Source organism: Giraffa tippelskirchi, chromosome 3 (assembly GCF_054371585.1).
Source record: "Giraffa tippelskirchi isolate mGirTip1 chromosome 3, T2T-mGirTip1v1.2.pri, whole genome shotgun sequence".
NCBI classification, from domain to species: domain Eukaryota; kingdom Metazoa; phylum Chordata; class Mammalia; order Artiodactyla; family Giraffidae; genus Giraffa; species Giraffa tippelskirchi.
Window position 1 is genome coordinate 88,624,958 of NC_137277.1, and position 13,325 is coordinate 88,638,282.

The 13,325-nt window shown below is 35.4% G+C and overlaps 1 protein-coding gene across 11 annotated transcripts in view; it reads right to left on the reverse strand.

The window, feature by feature from the left end:
* The window catches only part of UBR3 (ubiquitin protein ligase E3 component n-recognin 3), a 202,586-nt gene that overhangs the window by 154,594 nt on the left and 34,667 nt on the right, over positions 1-13,325 (reverse strand). For all 11 annotated transcript variants that reach the window (XR_014079020.1, XR_014079019.1, XR_014079018.1 and 8 more), the window contains exons 2-5: positions 11,246-11,385; positions 8,149-8,307; positions 908-1,051; positions 295-344 (exon numbers count right to left, since the gene is read on the reverse strand). Coding sequence is in view for 7 of the 11 variants with exons in the window: in XM_081577894.1 (XP_081434020.1) it covers positions 295-344; positions 908-1,051; positions 8,149-8,307; positions 11,246-11,385 (493 nt within the window). In the remaining 4 variants the exon portion in view is untranslated. The remainder of the gene's footprint in view (positions 1-294; positions 345-907; positions 1,052-8,148; positions 8,308-11,245; positions 11,386-13,325) is intronic.

Here is a 13,325-nt window from a genome sequence, read left to right on the forward strand (position 1 = left end):
CAACACTTGGATAAATCTGGGGATATTTTCATAGGAGAAACATCTATGCCTTTCTAGCTCTCATTTCTAAACTATGAAAAGAGAAATGAATTTACAAATAAGAAGCAAAAATCTAGTTGCAGTCCTCATCCTGTCACTAAGTAATTCTGTGACCTTGACTAAGTTATTCCACTCTGGGATTCAGTGTCCATGTCTACATAATGAATAATTTCAACTACAAAATATCCACAAATTTGTATGGTAGTTCTAAAACTTTTAAATTCTACTTTTAAAATGTTTCAAATGTTAACTCACCTCATCTGAAGAATCTAGTTGTCCCAATGTTCCTGCTGCACTTGCAAAACCTTTGGAAAGGAGAAAAAAAGTTGCCCTTCATAACTGTTATATATTGCTTTAACCTTAAAATTATTTTAAAACATAACAATATCAAAAGCTAAAGTTTTGTTAAGACAACTCATTCTAACAGTTATCTTGGCAGAATTCAACATCTATCTTTAATAAATCTGGGCCCAATCAGTTTATACTTCAATAGGAAACCTCCAGTGAAAACCCGGATTTAATAATCACAAATAATGTTTCAGGAGGATTGCTTTCTTTCCTTTTTAAACCATGGTTTACTAAAATATTGAACTACTAAAGTTTTGGGGTACTCTTAAAGAGCAACTGCTACATTTTTCATGAGTTCAAACTAGAACCTTTGATAAACTAACTGAATCCCTTTGAAGAAAAACAGTATCTTCTTTGACTAATCTATTCTTTCTTGCTTACAAATTTTTACTACTTGTATTACTTTCCTTACAAAGAATGACACAGCACTTAAATTTCGTCAATAATTAGTAAAGCTTGAGGGGTTTCTTTGTTTAATACAGAAAAGTTACCATTGTTCAAATTAAATATTTAAACAAACCTTGAACTGCCAGAGTGCTAGCGCCAGCAGATGGCTCTTGTATACCATATACAAGTTTATCCTCAGGATATGTAAGTCCAGAGCTCTTCAAAGCTATAAGGTATTTTTCATGACTTTTCCTTGCACAAGCATTTTCTCCAAGACCTAATATTTAAAGTACATTTAAAAATCAGGAAAAAAAAATATTCTATTCAAAACATAAATACAGCCACCTCAATAAATAATGCATACACATATAAAATAGATGGCTATTCTAATTGGAGGGGAAGCCCTAGAATGGATAATATAAAATAGCTATCAGACATTTCTGTGCTCATGTTTGGCATTAATAATGTACAGCATGTTTATAGCAAATAATGAAATCCTGTAAGTAACTGGGCACCTTAAAGATGCCAGAGATTATATACAAAACACAGGGGGTTCAAAGATTAACAAAACATGACTCCTATCTTCAAGGAACTTTCGTTGTAAACAAAGGCAGAAATATGGTAAGTGACAAATTTGTAGCAGACTTCATCATTTGGTTTCACCATCTGTGCTCTTATAATACTGTGCAACCAGATTTACCCAAACCAAAGTTTTGGAAAGGCTTCCTAGGGAAGATAATCCTTGAGTGGAATTTTCAGTTATTATAACTGAGACTATTCTTAATTTCATTTTGCCAAGCATAAAATGTTCTTATAATGACACTGAAGTAACTAAAAGCATAACTTGTACAGAAGTATCACTTAAAACAAATTTATTCCAAAATTCTGAGAAGTTTAGGTTCTAGAATTAAACAATCCTAGACATTTAACTTAGCATTTGATCATATTAACGCCAAGTTTGTTTCCTATTTTGATTTCTAATACATTATGGAGAATAGAATAATAATAAAAGAAAAATACTGACATTTGAAAGTTCTTTAAAAGAAAAAATTATTCTCTGAAAGCCAAGTTACCATGTCATTTGCCACCTCTTAAGCTGAGAAGCCTGGCAGGCTACTGTCTATGGGATCACAAAGAGTCAAGACACAACTGAGTGACTAAGCAAACACACACACACACACACACACACGGAGACTATACATCTTTAATTAAGGTTTCAATCTCTCTGATTATAAAAATATATAGTAAATGAGTTTCTTTAATATTTGCTGAGCTTTCCTCAATTTCCTCTCTTTGCTAGTGTCAATAATTAGAATAGAATAGTTTTGTTTGTTTAAGTCTCTGCCCAATCTCTGGGCTAATTAAAAAAAATGAAAATAAAACCTTCAGCACAGATTAAACAGGAATGTATCTATCCTTCAATTCAAGTCCAAAATTAAAAACAATCACAGTTTATAAAAAATAAAGGACTTCAAGGGTCCTACATAAGAAATGACTAAATATCTCCTGAATAATAAAAATCATGTGTTTATATCAATAATGACAAATGAAATTTCTGCAATACTTTTAATTAACAAACCATATTTCAGGGACTCCCCTAGTGGTCCAGTGGTTACGAAGCCCTGCTTCCACTGCAGGGGTGCAGGTTCACTCTCTGGTCATGGAACTAAGATCCTGCATCCCATGCAGTGTGGCCAAAAGAACACAAAACTTTCCTTTAATTATTTCTTAATTTAGTTGAACATATTTTTCTTTAACTTCTTAAACATATATGTAATAGTTTTTTAATCTCTTTATTTGGTAAATCCAACATCTAGGTCATTTCAAGGTCAATTTCTATTAGTGTCCTTTTTCTTGGTTACACTGCACAATTTCTTATTTTTTTCTATGTCTAGCAGTTTTTATTGCATACCGGACATTCTGATGACACATATTCAAAGATTTTGGATTCTGCTATCTTCCTTTGAAGAGTGTTAATTTTAATTTTGTAAGACTTTTAATAAACAGCTTGATCACACAGAATTTACGAAGACTCCGTTTTGTAGTTTGTAAGGGGCAAATCTCTTACTATTATACAGTGGAAGTGACAAACAGATTCAACAGATTATATCTGAGAGACAGAGTGCCTGAAGAACTATGGATGGAGGTTCGTGACATTGTACAGGAGGCAGTAATCAAGACTATCCCCAAGAAAGAAATGCACAAAGGCAAAATGGTTGTCTTTACAAAGAGCTGATAAAAGAAGAGAAGAGAAAGGCAAAGGAGAAGAGGAACGATATACTCATTTGAATGCAGAGTTCCAAAGAATAGCAAGGAGAGATAAGAAAGTCTTCCTCAGCGATCAATGCAAAGAAATAAAGGAAAACAAAAAAATTAGAGATCTCTTCAATAAAATTAGAGATAACCAAGGGAACATTTCATGCAAAGATGAGCATAATAAAGAAGAGAAATGTTAGCGACCTAACAGAAGCAGAAGATATTAAGAAGAGGTGGCAAGAATACACAGAAGAACTAGACAAAAAAGATTTTCATGACCCAGATGACCACAATGGTGTGATCACTCCCCTACAGCCAGACATCCTGGAATGTGAAGTCAAGTGAGCCTTAGGAAGCATCACTGCGAACAAAGTTAGTGGAGGTGATGGAATTCCAGTTGAGCAATTTCAAATCCTGAAAGATGATGCTGTGAAAGTGCTGCACTCAATATGCCAGCAAATCTGGAAAACAGCAGTGGCTATGGGACTGGAAAAGGTCAGTTTTCATTCCAATTGCAAAGAAAGGCAATGCCAAAGAACGTTCAAACTACTGCACAATTGCACTCATCTCACATGCTAGCAAAGTAATGCTCAAAATTTTCCAAGCCAGGCGTCAACAGTACCTGAACCGAGAACTTCCAGATGGTCAAGCTGGATTTAGAAAAGGCAGAGGAACCAGAGATCAAATTGCCGACATCTACTGGATCATAGAAAAAGCAAGAGAGTTCCAGAAAAAAACCTACTTCTGCTTTATTGATTACGCCAAAGCCTTTGACTGTGTGGATCACAACAAACTGTGGAAAATTCTGAAAGACATGGGAATACCAGACCACCTGACCAGCCTCCTGAGAAATCTGTATGCAGGTAAAGAAGCAACAGTTAGAAATGGACAGGGAACAACAGATTGGTTCCAAATCGGGAAAGGAGTATGTCAAGGCTGTATATTATCATCCTGCTTATTTACCTTATATGCAGAGTATATCATGTGAAATGCCAGGCTGGATGAAGCACAAGCTGAAATCAAGATTGCTGGGAGAAATATCAATAACCTCAGATATGCAGATGACACCACCCTTATAGCAGAAAGCGAAGAAGAACTAAAGAGCCTCTTGATGAAAGTGAAAGAGGAAGCGAGTGAAAAAGTTGGCTTAAAACTCAACATTCAGAAAACTAAGATCATAGCATCCAGTCCCATCAATTCATGGCAAATAGATGGAGAAACAATGGAAACAGTGACAGACTTTTTTTGGGGGGTCCAAAATCACTGCAGATGGTGACCGCAGCCATGAAATTAAAAGATGCTTTGCTCCTTGGAAGAAAAGCTATGACCAACCTAGACGGCATATTAAAAAGCAGAGACATTACTTTACCAACAAAGGTTCGTCTAGTCAAAGCTATGGTTTTTCCAGTAGTCATGTATGGATGTGAGAGTTGGACTATAAAGAATACTGAGCACCAAAGAATTGATGCTTTTGAACTGTGGTGCTGGAGAAGACTCTTGAGAGTCCCCTGGACTGCAAGGAGATCCAACCAGTCCATCCTAAAGGAAATCAGTCCTGAATATTTATTGGAAGAACTGATTCTGAAGTTGAAATTCCAATCCTTTGGCCACCTGATGTGAAGAACTGACTCACTGGAAAAGACTCTGAAGCTGGGAAAGACTGAAGGCGGGAGGAGAAGGGGATGACAGAGGATGAGATGGTTGGATGGCATCACCGACACAATGGACATGAGTTTGAGCAGGATCCAGGAGATGGTGATGGACAGGGAAGCCTGGAGTGCTGCAGTCCATGGGGTCACAAAGAGTCGGACACAACTGAGTGAATGGACTGAACTGAACTGAACTGAAGGGGAAAATTTATGGAAAGCCCAAGATTCTTTGGGCTTCCCTGGTAGCTCAGATGGTAAAAAATCTGCCTATAATGCAGGAGACCCGGGTTTGATCCCTGGGTTGGAAAGATTCTCTGGAGAAGGGAATAGCAACCCAATCCCTTTCTTTCCCAAGTATTCTTGCCTGGAAAATTCCATGGACAGAGTAGCCTGGCAGACTACAGTCCATGAGGTCGCAACGAGTCAGACACAACTGAACAACTAACACTTTCACTTTTAAGATTCTTGAAAAGCCCTATAAATTGACAGGAATAATCTCCAAACTCTGTCAGGGTTCTAGGCTTCATTAAGGCTGACATGGAGTAGAACTTACTCTAAGGTATATGGCCTTCTGGTGTGTCAACTTGATGCCTAGTGTATCAATAAGGTCTCTCCAATTCAGCTGCGACGGCGCAGAAGCACGGCCAAGAGAAGCAACCCCACATCCAAGGTCAGGGGCGGTGGCCAAGAGGAGCTACCTCCCGTCCAAGGTCAGGGGTGGCAGCCGAGAGGAGCTACCCCACATCCAAGGTAAGGAGCAGCGGCTGTGCTTTGCTGGAGCAGCCATGAAGAGATAACCCACGTCCAAGATAAGAGAAACCCAAGTAAGACAGTAGGCACTGAGAAAGGGCATCAGAGGGCAGACAGACTGAAAGCACAATCACAGACAACTAGCCAAACTGATCACATGGACCACAGCCTTGTCTAACTCAATGAAACAGCCATGGCGTGTGGGGCCACCCAAGACGGACGGGTCCTGGTGAAGAGGTCTGACAGAATGTGGTCCACTGGAGAAGGGAATGGCAAACCACTTCAGTATTCTTGCCTTGAGAACCCCATGAACAGTATGAAAAGGCAGAAAGATAGGACACTGGAAGATGAACTCCCCAGGTCAGTAGGTGCCCAATATGCTAATGGAGATCAGTGGAGAAATAAATCCAGAAAGAATGAAGGGATGGAGCCAAAGCAAAATCAACACCCAGTTGTGGATGGGAGTGGTGATAGAAGCAAAGTCCGATGCTGTAAAGAGCAATATGGCATAGGAACCTGGAATGTTAGGTCCATGAATCAAGGTAAATTGGAAGTGGTCAATTTGCAGAGTACATCATGAGAAACGCTGGGCTGGAGGAAGCACACGCTGGAATCAAGATTGCCGGGAGCAATATCAATAACCTCAGATATGCAGATGACAACACCCCTATGGCAGGAAGTGAAGAAAAATCAAAGAGCCTCTTGATGCAAGTGAATGAGGAGAGTGAAAAAGTTGGCTTAAAGCTCAACATTCAGAAAACTAAGATCATGGCATCCGGTCCCATCACTTCATGGCAGATAGATGGGGAAACAGTGGAAACAGTGGATGACTTTATTTTTCTGGGCTCCAAAATCACTGCAGATGGTGACTGTAGCCATGAAATTAAAAGACGCTTACTCCTTGGAAGGAAAGTTATGACCAACTTGGACAGCATATTGAAAAGCAGAGACATTACTTTGTCAACAAAGGTCTGTCTAGTCAAGGTTATGGTTTTTCCAGTAGTCATGCATGGATGTGAGATTTGGACTATAAAGAAAGCTGAGCGCCAAAGAATTGATGCTTCTGAACTGTGGTGTTGGAGAAGACTCTTGAGAGGCCCTTGGACTGCAAGGAGATCCCACCAGTCCTTCCTTAAGGAGATCAGTCCTGGGTGTTCATTGGAAGGACTGATGTTGAAGCTGAAACTCCAATACTTTGGCCACCTGATGCGAAGAGCTGACTCATTGGAAAAGACCCTGATCCTGGGAAAGATTGAGGGCGGGAGGAGAAGGGGACGACAGAGGATGAGATGGTTGGATGGCATCACCGACTCAATGCACATGGGTTTGGGTGGACTCCGGGAGCTGGTGATAGACAGGGAGGCTTGGAGTGCTGCGGTTCATGGGTTCGCAAAGAGTCAGACATGACTGAGTGACTGAACTGAACTGAGTTCAGTTGAGCTGATACACCAATGTCTCCCAACACTGCCTAATTATCATTATCTCTATTACACTTATCTTTACTATCTGCCATTAACCCCACAGCACTCTTTAGTAAGTCTTGGGTAGTCTCATCCCATATATGTGTATCTCGGTTCTCAGCCAAGCACTTTCAGGTTCCTCATACATCTGACCCACAAACTCTTGCTATTCTGCCCCAAAGATTCCACAGGTTCCAGTTGCTTCAGCTGCCCTAAACTGTGACCTTAACTGCCCCCTTAACTCAGCTGGACCACCACACTCTGCTTCAATGCCAGCCCTCCATGTTACAGTCAGGAAGTTTTCCCCAGACAGAGATTCAGAGAATTGTGAGGCCCATCTCATCCTTTTCCTTTCTCTCAAAGGTTTACAGTCTTGTGTTTCCTGTTGTCTAATGTCTGAAAACAATTGCCTCACATTTTTTTCCAGCTTTATGTTATTTATGACATAAGGGCTAGCAATTTTTTGGTTTGGAAGTTTTGTTAATGTCACCTCCCCTCACTAGACCATAAGTTTTGTAAGGGCAGGGATAGGAGTATTTGGTTTACTATGTACCTTCCCCACGCAAGCTCTAATATATAGCCCAAAGCCAATCAGATAAGACTATCTCTAAATAACATGTGATTAACTATACACATAAAAATTTCACCACTCTAAAGAAGGAAGATAAATTTCACTTTTTGAAACATCCTATTCATGAGCAAGCACAAAGAACATTATTTAAAACGTTCATAAGATTTTTAAATAATTGATACATTTACCAAACTATAAATTTGAGCTTAAAGGTGTAAAAACTATTTTATATTACAGTACAAACATATTTAACAACTTTAAGTTTCATAACTTAAATTCTACATCACTATAAAATCCGAGGCCATATGCACAAAAGTTTAGGATACCAAACATGAAGACACAAGAATGATGGCTGTTATTGTTTGGAGAAAAGGAGGTAGAGTATAATTACAAATATGTCACACCAAACTTGGGAAATCTGGGGTCACACCAAACTTGGGAAATATGGGTTCTAGTCCCAACTTCAAAATCAGTTAATTGTGATGTCTTGAACTGGTCATTTAATTTTTCTGTAGTTCAGTTTCTTTATCCATAATATAGGAAGTATTCTCAATAACTTTTAGTTTTAGCATTCTACTACAAAAAAAAAAAATCTACATTTTACTTTTAAGTTTTAAAATACATAATTTTTCATTATTATAGTAACATAAGTAAATTTTAACTTTATTCTCTTTGAAATTTTACTCACCAGAAGTCAGATCTTTGTAGTTTTGTTGGTTTGTTAAAACCTGAGTAAGAACAGACCGCATTGCTCCTCCCATTTTAGTTAGATCTTCTAAAAAGGAAATTTGAGGTTCCAAAAGCTGAAGGACTTTATTAAGGTCTTTCTCTGATGGAACATCAGTTGCTAAAAAAAATGCAATCAATTTTCTTTAAAATATTTTGCTAAGAATAATATTTTATTCCCTTAAAAACACAGTAACTTAGATAACAGCATTTTATAATCAAAAAGTTAATATAAGAACTCTTTTCAGAAAGCAGGCACCTACTCAGCACCAAGCTAGGGTAGACTTGTTTAGGAATTCAGTCCTCTGAGAAAAGACTGATGGAGAAAAGAGATGACTTCATAATGTACTGGGCACCCCAAGTGGCTCAGACAGTAGACAATCTGTCTACAATGCAGGAGACCTGGGTTCAATCCCTGGGTCAGGAAGATCCCCTGGAGGAGGAAATGGCAACCTACTCCAGTATTCTTGCCTAAAGAACTCCATGGAGAGAGGAGCCTGGTGGGCCACAGTCCATGGGGTCACAAAGAGGTAGAAATGACTGAACAACTTTCACTAACTCACTCATAAAGTATTAATCACTTAATCTGTATAAGATGCATTCAACTTAGGGTTCTATACTTACAGATATATACATGTAATCAAAAGATCATCTCAAAATTAGATAAACAGTTTAAGAAAAAGATTACTCTCTAAAACAAAACAGAGAGAAATCAAATATATTCAGATAGTATAAGAATATTAGGACAAAATTATGTCAGTTCTAAATTAAAATCTGTGTAGCAAATAACCCATCCTTTATCATATTCCAAAAATACAGACTCATGTTAGCTAAAGGTCAAAGCAAATAATTAGGAAAATATGGATGTTTTTACTAAAACAATTTTAAAATACCAGGCAAGATATGCTGGTAGAGGGGAAGAGAAGAAACCTAGAAATCTGGACAGCAACTTAAAAAAAATAGTTAAGAGGAAAAGAAAAAAAGGATGTTTTAGAAAAATTGAGGTCTAAAAGAAAGAAATAAAGAGAGAGATTTAGAGCTTAATCATAACTGGTTAAAAGAAGAATGCATATAAGGGAGCTAATAGGGGGCCTGTGTGCCCAGAAAAGGAGATATCAAGTTCTTTAAACATTTATTGAGTATCTACTCTATGACAAGCACTGAGAAGCAAAACTAAGTAAGACATAGTTCCTACCCACAAGGAACCCCCAACCTAGTTCAAAGATAATCTGTGAATAAAAATTCCAGATAACTCTGAGTCATGGAATCTAAGTCGAAAACCTTACTTTCTCAGTGGAAAACCAATACTGTGTATTATTCTTGTTTCTATTCTCCCCATTGACTTATGTCACAACATAGTAGAAATTTAATTAACATTTGTTTTTTATTTCCAGGGGCTCTAACACAAGCTCTGACAGAAAGGATGGTAGGGTGAAATGGAAAACAGAACTTCAGGTAACTGTCAAACCATAAGATTATCTCAGCTTCCATTATCTCAGAGTAGATGATTTCAAGTACTCTCTTTAATCTTTTTTTTCTCTTTAATTTCAAACAGTGATTTATGCACAAATGAATGTAGTAGTTTATTTTGCATAGACAGAAGAAATTAATGCTGAGTACAAGCAATAATACAGAGAGAAAAACTCCATGAACCTAAGTTCACAAAATTCATCTTAAAACAAAAAAAAGTGCTTCCATTAATTTTTTATGTTTTCGGGTAATGGTAACATAATTATCTAAGCTATGTACCTATGTCATCCATCTCTTATAACTGCTAAGTGTCACCAAGGAAAATATAAATATAATATATACTCATATTAATTACTCTTTGATTAAACTAATGGTAAGCTTTAAGATTTCCATAATAAGTGATTTCTACCTATTATTTTTCTAAAATAGGACACTTGTAGCATAAAATGTGAATATCCAAAAAATCTGTTAATTAACATATGTGAAATAAAATGGAAGGAAATTTCAATAACCCTGCTGGTCTCCAGTTCCTTCATTCCAAAGAGAAAGCAGTTTGGGACTAAATCAAAATAATACTCCTTTCTCTATTTTAATGCATACCAGAAGTATTTGACAAAAGACTGTATATTCTGCTTAAAATGTAGAAGTGAGGAACTATAGTATTTGCTTACAATGCAAATAACATAATAGTTTTAGAAATGATGACGATACTATAATTCTTCACACTCCTAGATGCAAGAGAGAAGATAAACATGTGTGCCACAGTTTCAAATTGGATTTAACATTACTTACAGTATTAAATAATTTAAAAGCTCTAAAAGTAATGCAAATGCAGTCCCTTAAATGATAAAAATGCAAGTATCTCTAGAAAGGCAAAAGACATCATAAAAAGTTAATGTTTGTTTCATACCACTAACTTATATCTGTAATTCACAATGTCAGATTGAGAACTTTAATAAATGATATCTAAATCGAGACATTTAACTAAAGCATATTAATCAAGACTGTGACTAAATCTTAAAAAGTAAGAATAATATCGGTAAATGTGCATGTTTCTTTTCTCTTTTCAATACGATCAGGATGCTTACAGAGATACATTCTACCAACAATTGGGAATAAGCAATATGTTCCCTAAGTTGTTACATACAGAGGGGAATAAATATATACAGACCTCTACAAAAAAGGAGGAGGGAGAGAGATTGGTGAAATAGTTCATCTCCTAAAAATCTAAGTTAAAGTCAAACACTTCCAGGACTTCTTAATTCTGCTCTATCACAATACAATCACAAATCAAATCACTTCAACTCCATAAAATAATTATTTCCTCTTCTGCAGAAGGCCAAATAAGTTTGATCAGAGACATTTACAACTCAGCAAAAGAGACTGCCACACTGTGCCTACTACACGGTATCTATGAGGTTATATAATTGATAGTTAATGTGTTTCTATTTAGTATATCATAGTCATCACATAAAAAACGTTAAGAAGAAAAAAAAAAGGTATCTGAAAAAATTCACCTCATTGTTAGTGCTAAACTTTGTTAACTGAGAACTTAAAAAGAGTACTAACAAAAAGTGGATTAAACATACCTGGTTCATTATAGCCTTCTCTTAAATACTGAATAAGACAAAAAATAAATCTTGGAAGAACAAATTCAGACATCATCAGTAAGTCTTTGGGGACACAGGGAATATTTGAACTTGATTTAATTTGATGCCTTTTGCAAAACCTGTAATAGGAAAAAGAAAAAAAATTAATGGTGCTGTCAAATCTTCTAAGAATATATTAATTCTATTTACAATATCCATAAACAGAATGTGGGTCAATAACAAAAAGAACGTATTACTCTTTTTATGATTTTAAGGCACTAAGTTAAAAGAATATAGTTTTAACTGGTCTTTAAATAAAAATTGGCACTGAGGAAGATTTCTTCCTAACAAAACATCATACCAGTTACATTTCAACTAGAATACAAAAAGAAAATCTCGTTACTGACTTTATAGTTTTTAACTGCAATTTATTAGTTTCAAGGATTAATTTATTACTTTCACTCTTTATAAATCATTAAGTACAAACTGATTATTTCCCAAGAACTTGCATTTTCCATTCCTTAACTATTTTGAACTTATTGCATTAATGAGTAGATAAGAGATATAAATATTTAAAGTTTATTTGAAAAGTATATACACTTAAGTATGCACATTTCTTCTGATCTTATTTATACTAATTTTAAAGTATGACTGGTATATTTGAGCAAAACTTAAGTATGCTATTTTATATTTATAATCTAAATAGTCATAAATAAGGTATTTTGTGACCAAACACAAAATAAACACACTAAACATAAAACATACCTAGAAAGAAACTTATTACAACAGTTGGAGAAACTATTTTAGCTGAAAAGCATAAAAAATCTGAATAGAGAAAACCACATTCCCAAATGGAAAAACCTTTTATTTTTTTTTAAAAGTCTCTTCCACCAAACGCAATGACATTAGATTTAAATTCCAATGTGACTAATCACAAACTAATTCTAAAGTTCAAATGGAAAATCATGTGTGTGAAAGAAAATAAGTACAACGTCTTACAAAATGATTAATGATAGTGACCTACACTTTAAAACACAGGACAAATCCAATATAATTTAAAATAGGTAGTAATGTCTCTATAATGACCCATATGGGAAAATAATCAAAAAAAGAGTGGATATATGCATATATATATAACTGATTCACTTAGCTGTCAACTATACTCCAATAAAAAAATTTTTTAATAAAAACAAAATAAAATCTGTGATAATATGATATCAATAAGCCACAATAGATTCTAGAAACAGACTATGTAATGCCTAAGTCAATTAATGTGGGGGGGGGATAGAAGAGTTTCAATAAATTGCTAAAGGACTAATTGATTACATGCAAGAAATAAATTTGATCCTTATCTTATACCATATACAAACTATATTCCACGTAGATAAAAAATCAAACAGGAAAAAATTTACCAGGAAGAAAATAAAACTATTACTCATATAATCTCAAAGAACAGAAGTCAAAGTAAGATTTAAAACCAAAAGTCATAGAAGATAAAAACTGGCTACACAAATTAAAAGTTTCTATGCAGAGAACAATTACAAACTGGGAAAAACATTTATAACATATAAAAGATTAATATCTATGATCTTTAAACTCTTGAAAAATGGGTTAAAAAGCAAATAATTCATAAAAAAATCAGCCAAAGTCATGGGCAATTCACAGAAGAAGTGAATGACCAACAAACATATGAAAAGGTGTTCAAGTTCTGCAATAATCAAATGAATGAAGTTTATTAAAATAAAAAATGAGCAATTAGAAAACCACTATTTTATGATACCTATAAAATAACTGACACATGCAATGGAGTCATTAAAGAAAGGCTTAAAGAGAAATTTTCCACTTAGAGAGCAGACTGTTACATCCTTTCACAAGAGAAAAAAAAAAAAAAATCAGATGCTATGATGCTTCTGAAGTACACAGTGCCATTTACAAAGAGTTTTTACCAAACAAGTTGAACCTGAATGACACTAGAGCTAAGCAGTGAAGTCTCTAGAGCTAAGAGATAAAGAAACAAGTTAAATGACACCATAAGAAAGCAAATAGAAAAATCATGAAAGTAGAACATTAAATAGGACAA